This window comes from Akebia trifoliata, chromosome 2, assembly GCF_017979445.1.
Source record: "Akebia trifoliata isolate Shusen 1 chromosome 2, ASM1797944v1, whole genome shotgun sequence".
Classification (NCBI taxonomy): domain Eukaryota; kingdom Viridiplantae; phylum Streptophyta; class Magnoliopsida; order Ranunculales; family Lardizabalaceae; genus Akebia; species Akebia trifoliata.
The window spans coordinates 3,408,830-3,435,364 of record NC_141376.1 but is presented as its reverse complement, the minus strand read 5'-3'; the positions used below and the strand labels follow the sequence as shown (position 1 = coordinate 3,435,364).

The 26,535-nt window shown below is 34.0% G+C and overlaps 2 protein-coding genes across 9 annotated transcripts; one reads left to right on the top strand and one right to left on the bottom strand.

Annotated features, from left to right (window-relative positions):
• Positions 1-2,830: 2,830 nt before the first annotated feature.
• LOC147408845 (PHAF1 protein At3g51130) lies at positions 2,831-12,580 on the top strand. Of its 8 annotated transcripts, none has more exons than XM_086422681.1 (16): positions 2,831-3,139; positions 3,440-3,537; positions 4,006-4,080; positions 5,036-5,103; positions 5,188-5,293; positions 5,369-5,429; positions 5,529-5,695; positions 6,026-6,088; positions 7,418-7,465; positions 8,312-8,341; positions 9,485-9,598; positions 9,699-9,798; positions 9,932-10,005; positions 11,318-11,422; positions 11,587-11,645; positions 12,372-12,580. In XM_086422681.1, the coding sequence occupies exons 1-15, from the start codon at positions 3,046-3,048 to the stop codon at positions 11,632-11,634; spliced, it is 1,251 nt and encodes a 416-aa protein (XP_086278807.1). In that variant the 5' UTR covers positions 2,831-3,045; the 3' UTR covers positions 11,635-11,645; positions 12,372-12,580. The 8 variants fall into 8 exon arrangements, with proteins under 8 accessions (XP_086278807.1, XP_086278793.1, XP_086278816.1 ...); XM_086422667.1 differs by having other exon boundaries at positions 11,587-11,648; positions 12,306-12,580; XM_086422690.1 differs by lacking the exon at positions 12,372-12,580 and adding an exon at positions 12,180-12,262 and having other exon boundaries at positions 11,587-11,648.
• A 2,261-nt stretch (positions 12,581-14,841) lies between these two features.
• LOC147408844 (putative disease resistance protein At1g50180) lies at positions 14,842-20,019 on the bottom strand. Its single transcript, XM_086422658.1, has 2 exons — positions 18,132-20,019; positions 14,842-15,123 (listed from the first exon to the last, which is right to left on the bottom strand). Exons 1-2 carry the CDS (start codon positions 19,739-19,741, stop codon positions 14,979-14,981), a joined length of 1,755 nt encoding a protein of 584 aa, XP_086278784.1. The 5' UTR covers positions 19,742-20,019; the 3' UTR covers positions 14,842-14,978.
• Positions 20,020-26,535: the final 6,516 nt, after the last annotated feature.

Here is a 26,535-nt window from a genome sequence, read left to right as displayed (position 1 = left end):
GGATTAAGGGAGTAAAAGAGAAAGACAATACGATTGTGGAGATATTGCTAAAAAAGGGTAAGAGAGTATTTTACTATTTTTAAAACTAACCAACATGATTTGGATTCCAATTTTCTTGATTTTTGACTAAAGTGACCTTAATTATTAAGTGTAAATGTGAGCATGGGTGCATTTGGTTCTTTTCGGCCCTCTATCGGTTTGGTTCTCAGTTAACTTAGTTCCAAGAGACCCAACTCCAATCGATTCCAATAGAAATTGATTCAGAACCATCCTATTGAGTTCAATTCTATTTATATGGGTATGCATTGATACCCATTGGGTAAAATCCATTTTATTCCAATATGATGACATGTCCCCAATCTAGTCTTATATTATGTGCTAAGAGAAAATGACCTATAGATACCACATTGCCACGATCTTCTTTCTTAATTTAAAAAATCCACAATTTTCTTTCCCAAAATCTATTGTCTTCAACCTTGTTATCTTCAATGTTGGGGTATCATTTTACTCTGCTATTCAACCTCAAAATTATCTCTCTCTCATCATTCGAACCTCACAAACTACATATGTTTTCAAATAATGTAGAAGATAAGCAATTTTGGATTTTAAAAATGAGGATTTCTACAAGAGGTTGAGGAGTTAACATGAGGGTGTTTTTGGCTATGAGAAGCATACACATAGCGTGAAATAGGGTAGCAACTTGGGTGAACTAACCCAAACTGAACCTAAGCTCAACCTGATTGATGGGTGAGCCTGTGTTGGGTTATATGGAAAATGAGTTGAGCTTGGGCTAGGAAATCTCAACCCGAATTGAATTTGGATTGAGCTCGGGTTGAGGCTCCAGGCAAACCCGACTCAACATGAATCCGATGCTATATATTTACATATAAATATTTTTTATTTAATTTTTGAAAAAAATATTAGTTTTCTCTTCCTAAATATATTTGTAAAATCAAAGTAAAAAAATATATAATATAAAAATTAATGGATTTGGAAGTTGTATGCAAATTTATTTACTAATGATTTTATTTTTGATATTATATTTATTTTTTAATATATAAAATAAAATTTATGTGTTGACCAAAATGAAATTAGCCTTGCTCCATGAGCCCAACTTGTCCAAAATTACTTAACTTGGGTTAACCCGAGCACAAACCAATTTTAGAAGCTCGATCTCTGGTTGAGTTTGGGTTGATAAGCTCTATCCCAATGGGAGGGTCGAGAGTTCTACAACTTGGGTTGAACCTAAATTAACCCTACAACCCGCCCAGGTTGTAGTCCTAGCATGAAACCAAGTGATAGTTATCTCCTTCGACTTCCAGAGAAATAAGAACAATACCAAGACTACCAAATGAGTGCAAAAAAAAAAAAAAAAAAAATGGGGAATGGTTGCTTCAATTTGATCTTGTAAGGTCATCATGATGGGAAAAAAAATATCAAAAGATTGAAAAGTTAGGGAAAAAATCAAAGAAAAAATTAGATCGTCACTTAGTTTGATGCAATTTTTTGAATCCAAATAGTTTCACTTATTCATAAACTCTGTGTTTAAATAGAGTTACAATGACTATGTACAACTAACTAAGTAGATGAAGATCCCTTAATAAAGATGAGTGTTACATAAAATAGTCAAAGCAAATCTACATGTGGAAATATTCCAAGAGATATGCAATGATACAATTGTACATACTCTACTAAGTTGAATGGTGCATGGTCAATGAAGATCATGCCAATAAATTAAGCATACCAAATATAACGATGTTTAGACGGATGAGTGTAAAGCGAATAATAAAATTAGAAATGAACACTTGAAAAAAAAAGTGAAAGTAACTCCAATATATGATAAAATAAAGAAAAAACTGGTTGAGATGAGTGAAGTATATTCAATGAAGGATAGGTATCCACTAGACATCAAAAGTTGGGCAAGCATTCGTCTCATAGACATGCATAATGTATGTAATGAATGAACTAGATCACCAAACTATTGGTGATGTTATAAAAACAGTGATTTGGATGTAACCCCCCAAGTGTTGGTGAATACTATACTCATGCTATGGGTTTATGTCTAGTTGCACAACACTCATGGTTTCAAAACTTGTTCGAGATCGAGACGTATCACCCGAGTTGTCTTGATATTAGACATGGATGGGATGGACCGACAAGTCAATTTTTCAGACGAGATTTACAACTCCATATTATAATTTTTGAACGAGACGTCTCAAACGTATTAGAAAACTCGTTTGAGATGACTTGGTATTTGACATGGACAAAATGAGAAGCAAAATTGAGTTTTAAAACCACAACAACACTTGCAGCATGACCTACAAGTAAGACTAGAATATCTATCCACACAAATCATAGGTACATGGCTGGTTGGGCGAATCTGACATGGTGACCTTTTTAGACTCAATGTCATGTACATGACATTTTTTATATCGGTAAATCTACTTTTAATGAGTTTAGTATCTTGGTGTTGAAGGTACTTTGACCCAAGTCTATGATATCATCATCTAAAGACTTTATCAATTAAATTAGTTGGCACTTGCATGTGCATGAAAAATTTGGCATTTCTCAAAATTCAATTTTCGTTCTATTCAAGAAAACAAAATCTATCTTATCATCGTACTTTGAAGAAACTCAAGATGATGGAGAGGGTATTAAAGTCATTTACGTCATTATCTCATAGGAACACATCAGTCAAGAGTTAATAAAAGAAGTAAAAAAGAAGAGTAGGAAATAGAGAGAGAGAGAGAGAGGGAGAAACAAAGCCTGTGGAGCTTTATTTGGTGAGTGGTGACTCGTTGCATTCCTCTTAAAAAAAACAAATGACTTGCCCTTGATTCTGTAGAACGAGCGAGTCAGACAACAACCCAGTTTGACGTCGAAGCTCGAACACGATTCCCATTTCCCCTTTTTTTTTCCTCCAGCTTTCGTGCCTGTCGAGCCATCTCTGGAGTCCACGTTTCGGTATAAACATAGTGCGTGTTTAAACAACCAATCCCTGCAAGATCACCGCGTGTAAGAAATCGAAGAAAGGGAGAAGAGAAGATGCAGAGAACTAGAAGAAGGTGCGAGGGCACAGCCATGGGAGCTATCGTTCTCGATCTCCGCCCTGGTGTTGGAATCGGACCTTTTACTCTCGGTAACATTTCTCTTCTATTTCTTATTTGTTCTCGAGTTTAAATTCCGTATTGTCAACGATACCCAATAGGTACAATTCTCTGAAAACAAATTAGGTCAGATTAAGATGGATATATACTTCAATTCGAATTACTTGATCGTCGCTTAATTACATAATTTTGATCGATAAATTGCCCCCCAATAATCATGGAGACGAAATCGTTTGATTCATATGAGTTTATATTAGAATTTAGTTTTTTGTGTGTGTGTGTGTGTGTGTGTGTGTGTTTATGAAATACGTTTTCTTTCTTCTATGATGCAGGGATGCCGATATGTGAAGCATTTGTTCAGATAGAGCAACAACCAAACATATATGATGTAGTCCATGTGAAGTACCTTGACGAGGTTTGTGTTAATTCTGTATGTACGTTTATCTCTACTTTAGTTGAAATTAATTTAATTATATTGTCACTTGTGTGAAATTTAATTGTTTTGAAATCTTTCCTTAGTGGTAAGTCTAGTTATCCTCCCTTTGATTGCATAGAAAATTGTAGTAATTTAGTCAAAATTAATTTTATTATCTTGTCAAGTGTGTTAAATTTAATCGATCTGAGATCTTTCCTTGGCGGTAATTATAGTTATCCTCCATTTGATTGCATTGAAAATTGTTAATTTATGGTTGTTAGTTGTTGTTAGCATTATTTACTCCAAGTGGCGGAGCAGTGGTTCAACGCCCTAGGTTGCTCCCCACAAGGGTGTGATTGAGTCTCCCCCATATGTGTTAAAAAAGCATTATTTACTCCATTTTTTTTTTGTACATCTGAGAAAATACATTTGGATCGTACTATTTGGGGGGGACAGCTGATTATTATTCCTTGTGCCCTGCAGGAACCCCTAAAATTGGACATTGTTATTACCTTTCCTGATCATGGTTTTCATCTTCGCTTTGATCCTTGGTCACAGGTATGCTTTTTGCACTACACTGATCTCTTTCCAGCATTTTTTTTTTCCGTCTAGTTTGCCATCTTTATCTGTTGTAAAGGGCGAAGCAAATCCTTGCTGAAATGCCAACATTGATGTAAACAATGACAAAAGGAAGATATTGTAACCTGCCAAAGGAAGAGAGATTGATGGTCTTGGGCAGTTATAGTGGGACATGGCGGTACAAACTGCAGAGATCATTATTGGTAAATGCAACTAATGGAGGCAGAGAAATAATCGCGGGTGCTCCTCAATGAGTTTAATGATTAAAGTTTTTGAGACCTGTTGCTGGGTTGGTTGTAGTGTTTTTAAGTTTAATAAATGTAAATAAAAGAATAAATAATAAAAATACAATTAAGTAGAAAAACCTACATTTGACCATATGATTTTCCTATTTGAATTAAGATGGGAAACTAAAAAATAAATTTTCTGGATTTTTGAGACTATAAACTTGTTTCTGCTGGAAAATGAGAGAGAGAGATTTGTTCTGTTAAAAAAAAAAAAAAAAACAATTTTATGATCTTGTGTTTATTCTGTTTTCTCTGTGCCATTGTCCATCTTGTGATATGAGGCCTTATTTGTAGGTACGGAATGCCTTTACTTTTGACAAATTGTATGCACTGAAGTCGAGGTGTTTGGTCAAGCTTGGAAACCATATAAGAATCTCAAATTTGAAACTTTTGATGATAGATATTATATATGTATGTATAAAGGGGACCAATCTTCATTTCTGTTTCACTCAAAAAACTTTTAGACAGCTGTCCAAAAATTGTTGAGTGCCTTACATCTGTTTAGGATGCATGACTCCACGAATGTGGACACGCATTTTACCTGATTTGTTATTAAGTTGAGCACTTAATCTAAGGATTTCTGTTTTTAATTCATTATCTAGATAAATTGTGGATCAATTTAACGTTAAGTTTAACTTCTTTGTCAGAGGCTGCGACTTATTGAAATTTTTGATGTCAAACGGCTTCAAATGCGATATGCCACATCTCTGATTGGGTGGGTCACAAATCATAATTTCAGCTTTGGTTTTCTTCATATCCCAATCTCAATTCATTGATTATGCTAGTTTCATACTTGTAGGGGACCATCAACATTGGCTACTTTTGTAGCTGTTTATGCACTATTTGGGCCAACATTCCCTGGAATTTATGACAAGGACAGAGGGGTTTACACTCTATTTTACCCTGTTAGCACAATACTCTCTCTCTCTCCCCCCATTTTAGTCTTATTCTTAATGTTTTACTTGGTTTCTGTATTTTAGGGGTTATCCTTTGCTTTTCCTATTCCTACACAGTATACGGAGTGCTGCCATGATGGAGAGGGTATGTGTCTCAGTTATATTTTTAACCACTTGCATGCATCTGCTTAAATATTGTTAAATTGACATTTCTTTTAAATTCCTCTTTCTCTCATTGCGACAGCTGAGTTACCGCTTGAGTTTCCAGACGGGACTACTCCTGTTGCTTGTCGTGTCTCAATATATGATAATTCTAAGGATAGTAAGGTTGGCGTAGGATACCTTATGGATAAGGCTTTAGCTCCTCCGTTGCCTTCTGGTAGTTTCTACATGGAAGAGGTGCGGGCTAAGGTATGATCTCTTTCCTTTACGACTGTGCCCTTAGTTTGATACCATCTCTGATGTGAATTTTCCTTCTATATTTTAGTGGTTGTCTACCTACTTCTGTTTTCTTCCTTTTGACAACTAATTTATGTTTGTATTCTTGTTCAAAGAAATATGCTCATTACGTTTGATGTATAGATTTTACTTGTATCCATTGGCTTGTGTTGGAGAAGTAGTTCTTTGGCAGTAAAGCTATAGCCACAGTGTTGCTAGGAGAAAGTATGGAAGCGGCATGAATAGTGTATAAATTGTATAAAAATGTAGAACCATATCATTTTGATCTGATCTTCCATGCAGCTTGGGGAGGAATTATGGTTTACCGTGGGTGGTCAACATATTCCCTTTGGTGCGTCACCACAGGTCAGTATAGTTTTAAATTGAAAGCACTCTTGTATTAGATTATGTTTTAATTTTTTTATAATTATTCCTCCCTTTCAATTGCTCAATAATTTCCTTTCTATTGTTATCTAGTGTGTGTTGCTGATTGATGCCTTAATCTCTTTGTTTTGTGGAGGAGTTGAAGTTTTTCACATATACTACCTATGAAAATATGTACAATTATTTTTCCGCTTATGCTTGAGAATTCACATTAATTTTCAAATAAGAAAGGAGTCGCATGTTGGCAGCGAAACTGCATTGCCAGAACTGAGATTGTGCATCTAAAATTTACTCGTGAGGCACCCGAACAAGGAAATGGCCTTTGAAAATCTTGTTGCTAGACTGACTATGTCCTGCAGACTGCATTGGACCAATCTGATATTGATGCATGATCACATGAAGTAGAACCAAGTGAGAATTAGTCTAAGCTGGCTGCGAGATCCAATAAGGCATACCATATAATCTAGCATCAAGCATTTCGCCTAAACAAACCATCCATGGTGACATTCCTTGACATGATAAAATAGATGCCTTCATAACTGTCTCACTTTTTTCTTTTCTTTTTCTCTTTTTCCAGGAATGGGTCATGGAGATGGGTAGTTTAAATGGTAGTCAAGGCCATCAAGATGAATTTAAATTTGTTTGAATTTTTATCTAATCCTCCTTGGCAACAAAATGGGGCTTAATATGTGGTTAGGGTTGTCATAGACATGGACCTTGATTTTCTGGAAGCCCACCTTGTAAACCATAACCATATTGTTCCTCCCATTTTAAAAGTTCAAGACAGCAAAAAAAAAAAACGAAAAAAAAATAAAAAACTATTCTATGACTACTGTTCCCCTTCAATTAGTCCATTTCTGTCATAAAAATCATGCCATCTGTAATTAAAACGTGCTTAAATCTTGCCTTCATGTATCATGACTCTTAGGTTGAAAAGATTGAGGACATAACAGAGCTTATATGACCATGTCTTATTATTGTAAAAGGGTTCTGTTTCCTTGGTGTAACTTTATGCTGCTTTCTTGAATATCATCCGTAAATTGTAACTTTGTGATCCTTACATACTATCCTATATAAGAAAAAAGTGTCAAATTAGAATCGCTTTCCTCCATTTTCTTAGTTTTTTCTGGTTCTTTCTGGGAATATCCAAGTGTTAGATAATACATATTTTTTTTCCTGTGATCTGTTGGACTCCTTTTTTTTTTTTTTCCCTGTCCAATTCTGTATATTTTTTATCTGATGTAGTTTCCACAAGGGATTAGTCACTATTCCAGTGCCTCTGTAACCACATGTTTACTTGTTATTCTGTAGGATGTGTGGACAGAATTAGGTCGTCCTTGTGGAATCCACCAGAAGCAGGTAAATTGTGTATGCCAGTTTTGGCAACTAAACTCTGAGATTTTTTTATAAACTATTCTTAGTTAGTTGCAAATGATGTTGTTTAATCCCTCATGAACTTAGACTATGAGATTCTGGAACTTGGATAACCATTTAGTTAATTTTTTTTATGGTCCTGGGAACTAAAAATTTGTGATTTCTATAATTAATTAAGAACTTGTTATGTATTAGATCTTTTGGTCTTTTTTATAGAAGTTTGTCAAATGTGCACCATGTGACCTTCCCAGGTGTAGATTCCATGTTGCCTTTGCAAGTACCCAATTACTTACCCCTGGAAAAAACTGCACTCTTCAGTTCAGTTATATTTGAATTTGAGATACCCCATGGTCATGTGTATTTCCTTAGTCATCTTGAAATGTTTTCCCTGACAATAACCTGAAATCCTGCTCTGATAGTCCTTTGCGCCCCCCCCCCCCCCCAAAAAAAAAAAAAAAAAAAAAATTTGGAAGGAGTCAAGTAGTTCAAAATTTGTTAATGAAAATCTGGAGTTTACGTCAAATACCTGAGCAACTAAAGTGTGAGGTGGCAAATCCTCGCTAAGCCTGCTGAGTTTACTGATTTCTCACTGGTCACTGGTCACTGCCCTGACAATTGAATTAGTGGTAAGCCTAGGAATTTACCACAAATTTAATGATTCAAGCCTTAATTTGGTTTATGAGTTTTTTTTAAGTGTTGAACGATGTTAATGATGCATTGATGACACTATATTTCAGGTGTTTGGCTCAAAAGTACCTAATTTAGTTTATTATATATGCTTTTAAAAATGTTGAGTCATGTTGTTGATGCATTGATGACATTATATAGCAGGTGTTTGGCTCTAAAATGTACCTTATTAAGGTAAATAATCACAACAAAAGAGCTAACATGCTTATTTTAGTCATTTATTTATTTATTTCTATGATGATTAATTTATAGAAAATTATTGTATTTTTCTTGAAAAGAAAATCTGTGCACCTCATGAATTTTGGACATTTGTAACTTTATTTCTCTTATATTCATAGTTGCGCCTTTCCCATCAGATCGGTCTTTTGGAGTAAATGGTTTGTCAACACCACTTAGCTAAGTTGGCACTTCGGGTCATGAACCAACTTGGAAATGATCTATCTAACGTAGGACAACTGAAAGAAAGTAACCTGTGCAGAATGAACGATGCAAAGATCATTTCCTTGCTAGTACATAGTGGGGATTGTAGAGCCTTCGTTTATGATATGGATATTGTAAGAATCTTGTTTAACAATGCAGTCCTAAGAAAATGCCACCTTGGAGAGCTTGTGATCCCCATATCATCTTTAAAAGGAAAGCAACCCACAATACTATAAATAATCTCATGAAGAACGATTTAACAAAGAAGTTACCACTCGGGCCCTTGGTCCATATTCTCCTTTCCTTCTTGTGCTTGAACTTTGAGTTCAGTAAGCCCAAACGACTTGCAACTATATCGACCTCCCAATCATTTAGGTTTCTCTTAAAACCCAAATTCCATCCTACATTAATTTTGTTGGAGACAGTACAATCTTTGATTAGGACACCTTTGAAATTTGAAAATTTCATAAATAGTAGAAAATCTTCGTTTAATGAGGACACATCACACCATCAGCCCTCCCAAAACCTCGACTGAGTTGCATGAATCCACCTTAAGAGAAACCTATTGTTCCCATACCATGTCCCGAACAGAGTGGAGGAATTGTTCCCATCCTAAGTATGTTACCAAATTTGCGGTCTGTAACCTTCTTCAACAGGCTTTCATGCTTCTAACTAACGTCCATAGCCATTTTCCCCCAAAAGGGTCTTGTTCATGTAGGAGTTGCTATAAATCCAAATTAGTACATCCATACATTGTTATTTAAAAGGTGGATTTATGGTCATATGAAATATATACATATTTGTTGCTTTGTGTTCATATGACTTTGAATCAGTAGGTAATGTAAAAGATCCTGGATTTCATGTCCCCAAGGGAGGTTACTTTTGTTTGTCGTGCAGGTTGACCAAATGGTGATTCACTCTGCTTCAGACCCTCGGCCCCGAACAACTCTCTGTGGTGATTACTTTTATAATTATTTCAGTCGTGGTCTGGACATATTATTTGATGGACAGGTACTATTGTTTCTTTTTCCAGTGACAGTTTTCATTGCCATGATATCATGTATCTTAGTTTACTTTGTGAAGTTTTCAGCTTACCTTGTTGAATGTGTAGACTCATAAGATCAAGAAGTTTGTTCTGCATACCAACTTTCCTGGACACGCAGACTTCAATTCATACATAAAATGCAACTTTGCTCTCTATGGTTCTGATGGCAAGTTTTTATGAAATCCGTTATTATATTATTATTATTATTATTGTTGTTGCTGTTGTTGTTGTTATTTTTTCTTTACACTTCTTAAAAATACAAAATGGTTCTATTTATACGATACCTTTTCCCCCTGCAGTTGGGGGACCATTTCAGGAAGGAAATGCTACTAAGCAATGCATTACACCGAGCACAAAGTGGGAGCAAGTAAAGGTAATATGTAGATTCTTTCCTGGAAATTCTTATTTATGCATGTAAAATATGAGAATGATTTATTGAAGGGTGGATCCCCATTGTAAAGTGTAGAAGGTTAAGTGATGTTTGAGTATTTAGTAACCTTACTAGATTTGCTCCATGAAGGGGTGTTGGTTTTCATCCTATTTTGGAAATGGACAATCTTACCTATGATTTGATGACAAATACCTGACCATAGGTCTAAGCTGTTCATGGAGTCCGGATAGAAGGTTATCAGTCAAATCATTTTATCAATCCATGGTTTCCAATTCTTGATCTATTTTTCCAACTTTGGCAATTGGGGCTCATCGTGTTTCCTCCAAGGTAGTATTTTTTGTTTGGATGTCTGGCTTACATATCATTTCTTTGAGCTTTTTTCTTCTTCTTCCTACCACATAAATGTGATTTTATTATTCTATTCCAGTGAGCCAATGTAGTTTTTTATCTCCCTTTTCTCAAAATCATCTTATTTCTCATTATGCCTGGTAAAAAAAACGAAGAAAAAATCTTTTATGTTCCGTAGGAGAGCCTTTCATGCAGCTTTCTACTCTTCACCCGTGTTTGTACTTTTATAGATTGAAGACGACTCATTTGCCATTTTAAATCTCTTTTACAGTGTGTTATCTCTCTTTTTTGTCCCCCGATTTGTAAAGCCTGCTTTAATGAGATCAGTTTTACGATATGTTACTTCGTACACCAGAAGGATAATTATTCTACAAATGCATCTATTTTGTTACCCAAGTTGCAAGAAATTCTTAGAGAATATTGTTGTTGCCTTTGTCGGTGCAAAGAAAGTTGTCTTAGTTGACTTATTGGAGGAAAAAAGGTTATCTTAATGGGATATGACTCGTTAATGTTACACAATCACCTGATGAATTTCCTATAACATGCGATAACCATCTCCAGTTGGCAATAAACTAAGAGAAAGTCCATTGAGATTGTTTGTGCATGTTCAATGAAGGGCGATTACAGTCCTAGTTAAACAAAATGTGCAAGTTGAAGGTTCTAGAAGAAATATGCGCCAGTTCTATGCCGACCCCAAATCTTTGAGGTAAGGCAAGTACCATATTTGGACATTGACAATGACTCTTATAGTCTAGATGCATGTATTACTAATTCCTCATGTATTTCAGACTATTCTCTTACACCAGTCTTGATGTTAAGTCATCTACTTTATGTTCTATGATTAGGGCATTTTTTGTGTTCTCGTTTACTTTTATTTACTGTATAGCCATATCCACTCGTCTTTTCTATTTGCATTTTCACGCTTCACTCTATCCTCTCTTAATAGGAGATACTCGGGGATTGTGGGCGAGCTGCGATTCAGACGCAAGGATCCACAAACAATCCTTTTGGATCGACATTTGTGTATGGCTATCACAATGTTGCATTTGAGGTGAGAATTAGCCTAATCCTCAGCATTGTTGAATGCCAATCTTAAATTCCACAGATATAATTATCTGATGTTAATTATGTTTCGAAATGGAGCAATCTTTGAAATTTTCAGTACATTATGAATGGTGAAAGGGGTTGTTAACTTTATTGTTGTAACATTCTCAGGTCATGAAGAATGGCTATATTGCCACCGTTACGCTCTTCCAGTCATAATGTCATTTTATTGGGTATGTAGCTTTTGTCTTTCTCGGTATTTACTCGTGTCTTGGCCAATTGGAAAATTTTGTGCTGAATATTTTTTTTGTTTTTTCTTGGTTCTTTTCATATACAATTCGTTTGCAACACCATTAGAAAAACCCAGGAACTACTTGTGTGACAATTTAGTTTTTTTTTTAGGAATCATCCATGTTGTAGCCCATTTTTTTCCTCCAAAAACACCTTATCCACTTTTCAGTTTGCCCTTTGAACCCACCCCCCGTCTCAGTTTTGAACATCTCCCCTACTTTTAAAGCAAAGGAAAATGACTGGAATCATACTCTTATTTCCTGGCATATATATAGATTTAGTCGTGCTGAGGGAACTTCATTTTTCAGTGTTTCACGCTGCACTAATGAGGAGGTGTGCACATAACCATAGATGCTTTTCACTCGTATCTCGAGGAACCACATCTATGGCCTCCACATCAATGCAGTGTGAAACAAAGTCCCTGTAGGGTTTTCCATATTGATTTCTTCCTAACCATTACTCAAACTTGATAGTTTTAAGTAATGGTGGCTCATGCGAGAGTGCTCCCCTCAAATGAAGAATACAACTAACTTTTTCGAAGGACTTTGCTTGGCTCCATTCGTTTCATTTCTTTCCCCCTTTCTATGGCTTAAATCTAGGTATTGCTGTTGACGTGCTCACTTTGCTGTTATCTGTAACTAATGTGGCTGGGGATACATATCTCACAGGAAATGCTTCGTTTTGTACGGTCAAATTGGAATTAAAGCATATCGTGCTGCCTCTGATCCATCGCCACTGTGGCACTGCCGGAAGCAAATGGTGAAATTGTATGGCAATGTAAAAATAATGTGTACAGTTGGATCCATATGTAATTAACTAGATATCTTCTTTGATTTATATTTTTTTAATGGAAGAATTTAACTTGCTCCTATAATTTTATGAGTGATTCAACTTCTCAATCCTCCAGTTAGTTCTTGAAGAAGAGCACAATAGAATAAAACATCTAGTAAAACGGATTCAAGGTTAACCACCTGACTTAAGGTAAGGCATGGAATTCTCAGCTCAAGTCCCACCTATTCATCTCGCCACACAGGTAGGGGTGCAACCTGAGCAGTTTGGATCGAGTTGTGTCCTGTCTGGTTCAATTTCCATTTTGATGGTTTGGACATGTTTCACGAAAGCTGATCACAATCCCAATTGGAGTATGCAAGTCAAGACGATGAAAGAGCGAGGTGAGGTGTATGACAGACCCAAATAAAGTTTTGATTGAGAATTATGATTAAGAGAATCCCTTTTAATAAGAGAAGACATGACTTGATAGAATTGAATGGAGGAATGATATTCATTTAGCCGATCCCAAATCTTTGCGTGAAGATTTGGGGAAGGCTTTAATGGTGATGATTGTAAATTTACCCAAAGGGTCTGTTTAAATTAGTTTTAAGGGAAAATTACTTAAAGGACCCTCGTGGAAGGATTTCTTTCTAAATAGTCGTTTAGTTTTGTGGGGTAGCTTGATAGGATATTTAGTAAACTTTTTATTTCTTAACGGTCCTTTGTTACTGGCAAACTCACCACTTTTTTACTAACTGTTGAGTTCAACACTTTTTATTACTGTCGAATTTGACACTTTTTTATTTAGTGTTGAGTTCACAATTTTTACTATTGAGCTCACCACTATTTACAGTTGAGTTCACCACTTTTTAATTATTGTTGAACTTTACGCTTTTTATTCACAGCCGAGTTCTCTACTTTTGATATAATTGTTGCTAATGAATTTTTTTTTTTTTTTTTTTTTTTTTGAGGAATTGGGTTATAAATTTTAGTATCTAGAGATATCTTTGCTTTTAAGTTTTACTATAAGAACCTTAAGCTGTATGACTCGAAGCTTATACATTTTGGCATGGTGTGAATTTCCATCACACCAGATGATCTTGGTTTGGCTGCAATATGCTTTGATTATTTGTATATCTTAAAAACTCTTTGCAGCATATTTATATGGCTCGTCATCTTTTTGATCTGTTAGGGTTTGCAATAGTGGGTAGGATCCTTGTTGTGTAGAACCTAAGATGGCCTACTTTATTCTGTACGTGTGCTGCACATGGTTTTAAAAATTAACTTGTAGAGGAACATAGCAAGAGATGGTAGTAGAACATATTATGTTTACTATTGTATCTTAGAAACCAAATTTTGGATCTAATTCCATGTACAAGAACACCAGTAGAGAAGACAACCATACTCTATGTTTCTTTTGAGTTAGAAACAGTAGCATTGATATCAGGTGTAAATTGAGTAGAAACATGTGGAATGGGCCCTGCTTCACCACCGGGAAACGTTATAGGTGTAGGGTTGTAGATCACGTAGTCTTCTTCCTCCAGAAATTCAGATTTAATCTCATATTCTGAAGATCCTCCTTGCTTGTGATCCTCGAACCCTTTTAACTGAGGGAGAAGAGATGCAGATGACGATGTCGTGACTATGAGTATTATAGTTGTTATCACACACAACACATGCTTCTCCATCCACAAACCAACTTGTACATGGCTCGTCCTTGATACTTAAGCTACTTTATAAATTTTTGTAACTGACTCTTAATCACGTTTGTTTCATGAATACTCATTTTTTTAGATATATATCTTTAATTTATGATGCTTAATGTTGTTTAACAAGATGGGATGTTTTAATGAAATTGAGTCTCCTCTGTCACACCAGGGGAATGACATTCATGATTATTACATGCATCTCAATTAGTATAACTAATTTTTTGCGATAATAAACACAATAAGCACACCACACGGATGCATCAGCTGAATCATTTGTAACCTCCACATCTTTCGAAATCTTAACTTCATAATCCACCTATTTTATTTATTAAAACTATCAATCTTATAGTCTTGAATGTTTTAAATCCTTCCTGAATTAAATTGAACCCCTTCGAATAATTGTCAAATCAACTTGGTTACCAATTTGAAGACCATTATTAATTAGAAAATTTAATTTATGAAAGTATATTAACATGAAAATGACCTGCCACTAAAAAAGCAAAGCTTAAATCTGCATGAATATATATACATATTCAGTTAATTACGTTAATGATATGAGAATGGATTAACAACTATTTGGCTTTTTTCTCAAGGTAAATGGGGATAAATCCCATATTTGAGATATGAAAAACACACACATACAAACGCACATAAATACAATCAAATCATGGTTAAGAAACCCATGGCTTAGTTTAGCAATCCAATCAAACTAATAAAAAATCTACATTATTAAATGATAGCAATCATTTGACATGACACAAATTTTTTTTAAAAAATAAAAGAAACTATGGATCATAAAAGAGGTCCATTTGGTGGGTAAAAAAAGAAATCCTCACAGCATTTGTCGCCACTATCAACACAGCACCACCACCGACTGCCACTGCCACTCCCACTCCCTCCATAACCATTCCCATCACCACAATCATCATCACTGTTGCTTCATCAAAGCAATGATCATCACCACAACCACCATGATCAAAGAAACAAGTGTGAAGGAAAAATTCAGTTTCTGATAAATCAACCAAATGGCCACAAATATGTGAAATTCAGGAAGTGTCAAAGAAATGAGTAATGCAGGTGGAACCTATTTAATTGGTAAATGTCAATTGATCAAGATATGATAATGGACTATGACACATACAATATATCTTATAATATATCATACATTTGAGGAGTACGGACCTCTTTCCTACTAAAATCGTGAAAAAGTGTGTTATATTCGTTTTGATTGTCCATCATAGCTATTTGGGATACAGTATTTCATATCCCAACTGTAGAAGTCGGTCCGAAAAATGGTGCTATAGTTCTAGATACTAAAACCATTTCCCCAAATCTAAGTATGTGTTTGGTAACACTTCTAAAGTCTGAAAAGAGGTGGTCCACCTTTAAAATTCAGACTTCAGAAGCTTTATTGTTGCTTGTTTTGTTTCAGATTTTAGTCTTAAGAATCAAAATTCAGAACTTTTGATTAAGCAATGGGGGGATGCTGGATGAAACTTCTGAATTCTGAATTATTATTTTTTCCTAAAATACCCTCCTCAAAACACTGATTTCTATCACTTATCTCTTCTTTATATAAACCCTAAAACCCTTATTTTTAACTTTTCTACTTTTCCTTTTTCTTCTACCCCTTCTTCCTCTACAATTGTGCTGTTAAGGTCTCTCCACTTTTCCTTTTGATTAGGTAGTTCACATCTCAATCCACTTTTCCTTTTGATTTTATTTGCTAAATTTGTAGGTAGTTCACATCACTTTACGTGATCAGATTGCAATTGAATTTAAAAATGGGTTTATTGTTTGAGTATTACCTTGTTAGAATATAATTTTTCAAATATGAAATCAATTTGAAAACAATACTTTTGGGTCTCTGATTTATTAGAAATTGAAATTAAATGTGTAGATGGTTTCATTATGCATAACATGTTATGTTTTTCGGTTAACAATTTATTAGAATTACAAAAGGGTAATCTTGTCAAAATGACCATTATGTTTTAAAATTCTGTTTGTAACTAGAAGATTTTAAAAATGATAAACAAACAACTTTTTCAGAACAAGACTTCAAATTCCAGATTTCAAAAAACAAAAATTAGAATTCAGACTTCAAAAGTATGACCAAACATACCGTAACTTTGACAATCTAAAATAAGAAGCTAGAAGCAGAATCTAACAATATAAAACAAAAGCACCTTCAAGTCTCTACATTATTGGTAGAATTGAGGTAATTGCATAGCTATATACAATAGAGAAAATAAATTGGGTGTATGGCATTGTGTCCAAATGGTTAGTATTGTTGATCCAAATCCACCTTATTTTAATTTATTTTTTAATTCTCTCGACAATAAGTATGTTAAATTTGGGGTTTAACTCAAAACCAATTGGCAATGAGTGCAGAGGGCCATGTGTTTCAAAGAAGAGAGACAAGGCAATTTGTCACCAATGCGGAACTAAACTCAACAAAGTAAGGGGTTGGTGTGTAATGTTGACAGGAATTTAAATTCATTTATATTTTTAAAATACAGAATTTTCATTACTTTGTATTTTTAAAATAGAAAATAGAAAATTGCTAGCTTCAAAAATATATTTACAATGATTTAAAATTCTCCTAACAAGAAAAGGAAAAAAAAATGTAAGATCTAATAGTTTTGCAGAGTCTCTGTTGTTTAACTAGTAGGTAATGAATAAATAAAAACTAAGCCGCATAAAAGTAAAAGGTAACAACATTGTAAAAAAGAATAAAAGAGAGAAATTGACAGAGAAGTGAATTAAAATGGCTTTTACTGCAAAATCAATGTTGGCTTGAGAAACCAAATAAAAACTCACCGAGAATTGAACTGATGGATGACTTATTGTATCGTCTAATCACCTGAGAATCATCGTAGAGGGTATATAGAGGGTATGTGTTGGACTTTGTACCAATCCTCTCCTCCTTCTCGAATCCTGTCAATTAATGTAATTTGCATATAATTGATATACAACTCCTTGAGGGTAGTGATGAATCTTAATCCTTCTGGAACCATCTTCAATTTGTAGCACCCATAAATCGTTAAATGCTTAAGATATGGCATCGATCCTTTCTCCACTGTCCAGTCCTCTAAATTTTTCAGATTATAAAGCTTTAGAAATTGGAGTTGAGGAAACCCTTTAGTAGAGAAAACCATTTTCTTCCCTTCGTATGAGCGAGTAGCTAATTTGAGGAAAATCAGGTTTGGTAGATCCTGCAATGTTGCCACCTGGTCTTCTAGAAGAAGGTAGCTATTCCTCAACTCCAACTCGACGAGGTTTGGCGGCCATTGGGGCTGATTCTCTATGCGGCCATATAAATCTAGTATGCGCAAATGATGACAACGAGAAAGTGGTTCCAGATCGGAAAATGTTTCTTCTGTGTACAAATACAATCTTCGAAAAGGGCATTTCAACGTGGCAACAAAGTTGAGTACCACCTGTGCTTGTGAGTTTGTTAGAAAAGATATCCCCAATTTTCGCAGATTTCTCAACTTGGCCAAACCTTGTACTACCTGACTCCCTGCCTTCACGCGCCAAAGGGTTTGGATATTTACCAAAGTGTCTATTCTGAAGTCACTACTGAATTCCAAGTATAGATGCCTCAATTGTTCTATTTTCCATATCTCATTGGCTAAAGATGATACTTCGTACACCCCCCTTGTATCTAGGGTTTGCAGACTTTGTAGATTGCCTATAAATGTTCTCGGAGTCATTCTTATGGCTCTACTCCCTAGCCCCAAGTACCTTAAGTGAATTAGTTTTGCTATTTCTCTGGGTAATGTAATTATTCTTTCGAAATCCGTGTTACTGATATCTAAGACCCTAAGTAATTCCAAATTTTTGCAGACAAATTCCAAACTTTTTTCTGGGTAAAATTTTTCTGTATTAAAGAATAATAAAGTACGGAGGAATGACGGAGATGAGTGCTGTAAGGAAGAGTACCTTTCCATCCCAGAACCAGAATGGATTGCTCGTCTACGCAATTTATCATTGAATGATAGTTCAATGGAATTCTCATCGAAGATATCAAGGAAATTTTCTTCCCTCGCCTTTCTTATGCATAGATCTCGCATAAGGTCATGTACCTGGATTGTCTTAACTCCTCCAGTGATACCCCTTTCACCCATCTGAACCATACACCTACTAATCAGCTCAGCCAAGTATTTTTCTCCCATCTCCTCCATTGTTTTTCCTGATTCTTTTCTAATGAAACCTTCCGCAACCCATAATTTAATCAATTTCTTTGTACGGATCCGAGAATCCTCCGGAAAAAGGCCTAAATAGAGAAAGCATGGCTTTAGTCGATAGGGCAAATCAATATAGCTTAGAGCTAATATCCCATTCACTCCAAGTTGGCCTTTACTCAAGTGCAAAGTAATGTCTGCAAGCACATTCTCCCACTCATTCGCTGACTCCTTCGCCGCTAATAACCCGCCAAGCACAGCAACCGCCAGAGGCAAACCACCACATTTTCTCACCATATCTCTTCCTATCTTCTCCAAAGCTGGAGAGACAGTTGTATTTACATTTCCATAGAACGCTTTCTTACAAAGTAACTCCCAACTCTGATCTTCTGTAAAACACTGTGGTTCATGAAGAAAACCTCGTGCATCCATGTGCAAAGCAACTTCTTTATTACGGGTGGTGAGCATTATTTTACTTCCTAGCGTCCCATTTGGAAAGGCATGTTTTAGAATATCCCAGTCCCCATTCGTCCATAAATCATCAAGAACAATCAAGAACATCTTTCCTTCCAAGAAATTGTGAAGCTTCAAGACCAAGTCTGTATTGTTCATTTCTCTCATATCATCGGCAGTGAGAATGCTAAGTTGTTTCATAATCTCCAGCAAAACATCCCTTGGTTTGCATTGTTGGGATATAAAAGTCCAAGCATAGCAATTGAAATGACGTTTAACGGCATTATGCTTGTAAACTTTCTTGGCGAGAGTGGTCTTACCCAGACCACCCATTCCCACGATAGAAACCACGTGAAGTCGTTCTTGGTTTTTTAGCAACTCCGCTACCAATGTCTCAATGTCATTCTCCAGGCCAACGATGTCCTCGTCCACAACGTGAGGGTAGGATTGTCTCAGCTGCTGTTCCTGCAGTCTCATGCTTGTTGTAGTGGAACTACTCGCTTCTCCAATATTTCTAATGCCAAAATTTTCCCGACGGAGAGAGATACTTTTTATCCTGCTTTGGATCACTTCAATCTCCTTACCAACCATGTGAAGATATTTGCACTTGTAGAAAATGCAAGCGAACCTCTTGACGATACCCCATCTCCTCTTTGATGCAACTTTGATGATGAATTTGTCGATGACATCCTCCGCATCATAAGCAACGTCTCTGATTTGTGCAACCCAATTGCGAACGCCCTCCTCGCCTCCTTCTTGCAACTTTGAATCTGCATCTTTTAGGAAACATTGCATCGCTGTTAGTTCATCTTTCATCTCCCGAACTTTGTTATTCACCCCCGACAAGAAAACTGCTTCTTGAATGAGTAAGTCACCGAGTCTTTCTACAGCAAAGGAAACAACTGCCTCCGCCATTTGTTTGTTTTCTCTTCTTCTCTCTTACAAGTGAAAGAATGAAAATAAACACACACTCTCTCTCTCTTCTTCAAATTAGCTTACAAAGGACTTAGGTTTCCTCTCTTGCTTAAATCTCAGACATACTTCTTTCTCTCTCTAACTAGTCAACTGGATTGTTTACTAGTTCCTTATCCGGGATCCACCAACCACATGAGCCTGGAATCCAGGATCCACCAATCACAGGAGCCTGGAATCCACCGATCAGAGGAATCCGGGATCCACCAATCATATGAGCTTGCGTGTATTGAATGCTTCCTTAATTTACAAACCTACGCTCTTTAACTTGATGCTTGAGAATATTCTTAGCAATCCGCTGTTATGTTCGTTGAAGAGTAGTTATCCTACGGTGTCCGTTCCTGACAAAGGTGGCATTTTTTTGGTGACCCACTGAAGATCAGTTTGATTGGTGATGTGAATCTTTTGCTTATAGCATCACCTTAAGAACGATTTCTAATAGTTAGATTGAAAGTCTTTACCAAGAACTTAGATCTAGTGGATACAAGTAATCAAACATTGATTTTTGGTATGTACGTTCACTAAGGGATGGACAACATATCCATATGGTTAGACTACCCAAAAATATCACATGGTATCTTGTAATGCCATGAAAATTTATTGTGTATATCGCGAAATTAAGTCAATTATATTGACTTATTTTTTTATTAATTTTTTTTAAAATTTATTAAAAATAAATCATGTTATTATCAATTTAAAATAAGAATTTGTTAAAAAGAGAATTTCACAAATAAAATGTATAATTCGAGAAACTTTATCATGATTATGATCGAAGAATTAGAATATTTAGTCGATGTAGATAAAATTCAAAATTTTATAAAAAAAAACTCTTTTGGTCAAACGGATATTATTGTTAAATTCAAAAGTATCGAAAAACATATTTTAGATTGTCAACATGCTTAAATCCGAGTTTAATATGATAAGTTATGAAAATATTAATTTTATCAAGAAAACTTAAGACGTAAGGGGTATTTTGATCAATAAAGAAAAATTAATAATTTTTTTTGGATATTCGAGATACACAGTTAAAATTGGTCTAATGCAAAAGATATAATAAAAAAAGGAAAAATATATGGAAAAAAATAATATTATTTTATTATTTTTATATTATTAAAATATTAAAATAAATTATTTTTATAAAATTGAATTTAATTATTATTATTTATATAAGAGGGATAGATTTGAAATTATTGAAGTGTTAAAGGATAACGTGTAATTAATATAAATATAAATATTGTTATATTATATTATAAGTTATAATGTGTTAAAGAGATTAGATAACCCGATAAGCTCATTTTCGTTCAAATTGCGAGAAACATAAACATAACTGAAAACAAAGATGAGTGGGTTTAATAATAGATTCATGTACGTCACCTTCAATCGAGATTTAAACGCGTTTAAGATGTGAATTAAGATCTGGCACTGAAAAACAAAATATCCAGCACTTCGAAATTTACTTAGTCATCGGATTATTTGGTCGAATCGTCGAGGGCATTAGTTAGAAAAATCATTTTAATGTTCTAGGGACGCGTAAAACCCAGTTGCAAAGATAAGAAACTTATAATTTCAAATTCGTAGTATAATTTTTAATGAAATCTGTTTTATTTCAATTTTAATAGTTAATTTCAAATTTATTATGATTTAAATTCAAAATTCATGTACCGAATTGTAGAATAATTCATTTTATATATTTTCTATAATATTTAAATATCGTGAAGTAAAAAATAAATAAATTTGGGTAAGTGTAATCAGAAATCAATTTATTTAACAAATTGATCTTCATAGTAATTTTTGTAGAGAGTTTGTTTTAAAAACTATTAAGACGCCTTATTTTGAAAATGTATTTTCATTAGATGATTATCTATAAAAAAAAATGAAATATTTAAATTTAAATTTGAAATCGAGAATGAAAGTCTCAATTGTTTAATAATCGAGAATGAGAATTTTGATTGGTTGGAATCGAGAATAAGATTTTCGACTGTACGTGCTTGCGTTGAGAAATTTTTAGGTTTAGAATACTTTTAAGTATTGTGTAATAGAACATTGGATGCAATTAGGATAATAACCGTGAGACGGTATATCTGCATATTTACCACTTTCGATATACTACTACATGTTTATAATTCTAGAATACTTGGGGCTATCATTACACTTGCAAATTTGTTTTAATTTATTTCAAATGAATTTTAAAAAATATAATTATTATTTTTTATTATTGATTAAAGGGATAATGAATGCCTATACGATTAATCGATAGTTCTTTCCGAAAGCAACTAACATGAAAGGCATTACATTGGTAATTTCGTAGGTTTAAAGTTAATCTCTCAAATTTGAAGTTACTATCTTGTAGGTTAATCTACTTTTAACACGATCATCACTTTACAAACCAACGAGATTGTCACTTTGGGGGGAAAAATCAATGAGTTTGTTATTTTAGACAATAGTATGGACCGGTTCAAACTTAATATTCCATTTTCAACCTTGAACCAACGGAAAATGGCACCACACTAAAAACTGGACATCTACATTTATTTTTATATTTTTTGCTTCACCCTCCAGATTTGAGAAAATATAGATCCTAAATTGGGGGAGTGACACACTTGACCTTGGTTAGTAATGGAACACCATTCTGGATCCATACTCTTCGTTATAAATTAGTAGACTATTCATTTTTTTAAGAAGAAGTATTATTCCATCGTATCTTTGAATGGTTAATAAAAAGTCGAAGTTTTAAATGATGAAAATAATTAATAGTGATGTTTAAAGCACCCCACTTATTAATAAAGGCAACCTATACCAAGCCAAATTGTTTTTTTTGTTTTTTTGTGAAGATGATCTCCATTGTGAGTAGATCATCCTCATAAAAAATTAGTCCATTTTAAAAATTTTAATCACATTAAAAAAAAATTCAAGAATCGTAAATCGTCCATTTTTTTGTAAATCAATTTTGATGGGATTAGAAGTTTCGAAATGACATGATTTTTGGTGATGATGGTCTCTTCACCATAGAGATCATCCTAAAAAAAAAGCTCATTCCAAAACTTTTAACCTATATAAGACAAAAAAAATTGGCTATGGTAGGGTGTTGTTCGAACTGTAGATGATGATAAAATAAAGAACAAAGGAAAACCTTGGCAAACAAAGGTTGAACCACAAAGACAACGTTAATCCAACGAATTTTTTACTTCTAATCCGATTCAGGTATATAGAAATGATTTAAAAATAGTTTGCAAGAGATGATTTATCTAAAATAAATTACTAAAATAAAATAAACTTAAAAATATGAGAAGGAAGTGCAGATCAATTGGATCCACCATCACAAATTTTATTAGTGAATTCTGGTTCTCTATTTATCTCGATTTACTAAACAAAACTAATGTTTGTAGATCGAAAAAATCAAATAGTTAAACTGTAAACAAGATCAAAAGTATGCAATAATTTAGACTGAGATTATTAGGTAAATATTAACTATTCTCTGTAAAGCATAGTTCTTCTTGAACTTATCAAAGAAAGAGACCATAAAAACTTTGAAAATACTTAATATTCAACCTAATAATAAATATCTACGTTATCATAATAAAAACTATTAAATCATCACGAGAATAGTAAAACACTAACAAATCTTGCTTAGGCTTCCTCAATCGATCTACCAGAAATTTAACCAATAGTCATCGCAAGAACAATAAAGTAAAAAATAAAATAAGAAAACATGGAGAGAAAAAAAAGATGACAGAAAGAAGTTATCTTTATTACTTGACTTGAAATTAACAGAGTCTCCTTACAACTTTCATAAAATTCAGAAAAAAAAGAAAATAAAAATTAAACTAATTTTCTAAAATCTAGCCTCCTCAACTCGTAGTCTGGTCTTCTATTTATAGAGAGACCAGATTATGATTTTCTTATGATAATTAGGGTTTCGAAGACATTCTGTATTTACAAAAAATACTAAAAATAATTTATTGCGAATGATATCCAGCCGCCAAGCTTCAATGCGAAATTCAAGGTTTGACCTTTTTCGTTGACCCCGCCGCCGCTGTTGACCCTGACACCGTGGTAAAGTTTTGGTCAATTGACTTGACTTTTGGTCCTCGATTTTTTTTTTTGGATCTTGAATCAGAGTGGTAACTTTCGAATTTTTCGATTCGTCTTGACACTTCGCAAATAATTTCTGTTACACGCAAATAACAATAATTAATTTCAAAATGCATAATTAAATTGAAAACAAGAATTATTATGGACTAACCATGAACTATTTTTAATGAGGGGATTTAATGTGCAATTTATTTGTAAAGTTCATGTAATAAGGGTTCAAGAAACGACTTTTTAGGCTCTCATTAGGTGCATTTAACATTACTCAAGAATTAAACGGATTTTAAAGAATTTTTCTAAAATTCATCCCAAAAAAATGCTAGGTAAAAGTGTACAAACACAAATCTAAATATCTCTTGAGTAGTGTTAAAGGCACCCCAAATGATTATCATGTTCATCCCCACCATAACCAATTTTTCTGTCTTATATGGGTTAAAAGTTTTAGAATGAGTTGAGTTTTGGTGAGGATAATCTCTATGATGAGAAGACCATCTTCATAAAAAATCAACCCATTTTGAAACTTCTAACCCCCTCAAAACTAGTTTATAATGATGATTTACGATTCTTGAACTTGTTTTGATGAGGTTAGAACTTTCAGAATAGGCTGATTTTTTGTGAGGATGATCTCCTCACCATAAAAATCACCCTCACAAAAAATCAGCTAATTCCGAAACTTTTAACTTAGATAAGACAAAACAATTTAGCTATGGTGCCATCATTAATATGTGGGGTGCCTTTAACATTTCTCATATCTCTTACCAATTTTTACCCTAAAGATTTGTAATTTTTACCTAAAAACACAACAACTTCTTCTTTGTTCCATCTCTATAGCAACAGACTTTGAAGGAAAGCTTCCTTATTGGTTTTCATTGTTTACTTCCATCTCTAATAATTGAGGGGAAGGAAACTTCTTTGCTTCCATCTCTCAGTTTTCTCATCGATTTTCACTAGTTCTCTTCCTTTTTAAGCTTTATGAGAGAAGTTCCAAGAGTTGTACTTTACTCGTCTTTTATCAAACTTTGACCATCAACCCCCCTTGTTTCTAGCTTATACCACATATTCTATAAGAGTTGAGTATCCTTATAATTTTAAAACTTCTCCCCATGTGAATCTGGCATGGACCAAATAATATGATTTGTGGATTCATTATGTGTTTTGTATTTTCTCCATATTTTTTTTATCCTTGTTATTATTTGAAAGGAATTAATTCTACCCATGTATGTGAGTTCTTTCTATCTAGATTGAGATATGTGTTTGTATGAATGTCTTAGATTTCAGATTTCAAATTGGCGAAATGACTTCCATATCAATGGATTTTGAATTGTCTTATTTGATGAAGGCAAACTCCAAATTTTATATTAACAGAAAAACGACAACTCGTGATTAAATAAGTAATAGCAATTTTTTTGTTTTCCCAATTTTTTATGTGAAGTATAATACGCGCATAAATCATATGCCGCATGTTTAACGTTTAACGAATATTTGCCCAGATTTTTGCAATTCAAAATGGAATAAAACTCAAAGTTTTCCCATATCAAATTATTGTCGTATTCCAAATTGCGCCTAGCGAGGATTGAGATTTCTATGATTCTGATTCTCATTAGAGATGGAAAAGAAAAGAAGAACAAAGAATAGTAGTAAGTGTCGAAGCCATAAATAATCTTGCCACGTATGTATACTATCATCCACTACATCATAAGTTACATACAAAAATAAAAATAAAGGAAAAACACTTTCCTTAATAACTTAGTAAGGGTCCTTGTTTGAGGTTGTTCCAAGGTTTTGAAAAATTGACGGCAAACGAACTTCCAAATTTAAAATTGTAATTCAACGTTAAAAATTAACTTCTTTTTTTTTTTTCTGAATTTTTTTTAAAAGTTCATACATTTTTGCCCTCTATGACTATTTGGCTTCAGATCATGTTTTTGGATACCACAATGTGAGCTCAGCAAACCTTAGTAAGATTTGAAATCTTACTAATTTCGTAAGGCTAGCCTTGTTTTAAAAAAATGATACTCGTAGGAACATCATGATTTCTATAAAGAATAAATATTCTACAATAGACTATAAGCATGCGTTATACTTCATTCTTTATTAAAAGTAAAGGAAATTGTTGACAACTTCGGAGAACCCACAAATATAGTAAGAGCTGCGTTCCATAACAAAGGAGGATTGAAACCCTCCTCCCACACCTCAATACACACTGCGTAAGCCACCCCTAGTAACTTCATTATACCTATTATTATACAAAGTCAAGTAGAGAAAGATGTTTTAGTTACCATCCCAGCGAAGTTTAGAAAACATTTATAAAAATGGTTTGGTCACTAACTAATTTTCAGTTCCATCTCTGATGACATTTTTTTTAGTTAGCGATAGTAATGATTACAATTATTTCATATATTTTGATATTGAAAATTAGATTTTTGAGATTGATAATGATTGGTCTTTTATGAGTGAATTAGAAAGTGTTTTTTCTGGTTGTCTTAATAATGGATCTAAGAGTGGCAACTACTATGATCGATCGTAACATGTATGATATTAAATATAGTTGGAATAATCACATTAATGATTGCATTGACATTTATCTTCGTTCTGAAATCAGTATTGATAGTTACATTTCAAGCGATGGCGAAAATAATAGTAATGAT

Bases quoted from the DNA above. Each gene is read 5' to 3' on its own strand.
- LOC147408845 (XM_086422681.1), top strand. From the start codon at position 3,046: ATGCAGAGAACTAGAAGAAGGTGCGAGGGCACAGCCATGGGAGCTATC. The intron at 4,081-5,035 runs GTATGCTTTTTG...CTTCTTTGTCAG, and splicing joins GCTTTGATCCTTGGTCACAG to AGGCTGCGACTTATTGAAAT. The intron at 5,104-5,187 runs GTGGGTCACAAA...TCATACTTGTAG, and splicing joins TATGCCACATCTCTGATTGG to GGGACCATCAACATTGGCTA.
- LOC147408844 (XM_086422658.1), bottom strand. From the start codon at position 19,741: ATGGCGGAGGCAGTTGTTTCCTTTGCTGTAGAAAGACTCGGTGACTTA. The intron at 15,124-18,131 runs GTACTCTTCCTT...GCTTTGATGAAG, and splicing joins TCTGGTTCTGGGATGGAAAG to CAACAGTGATGATGATTGTG.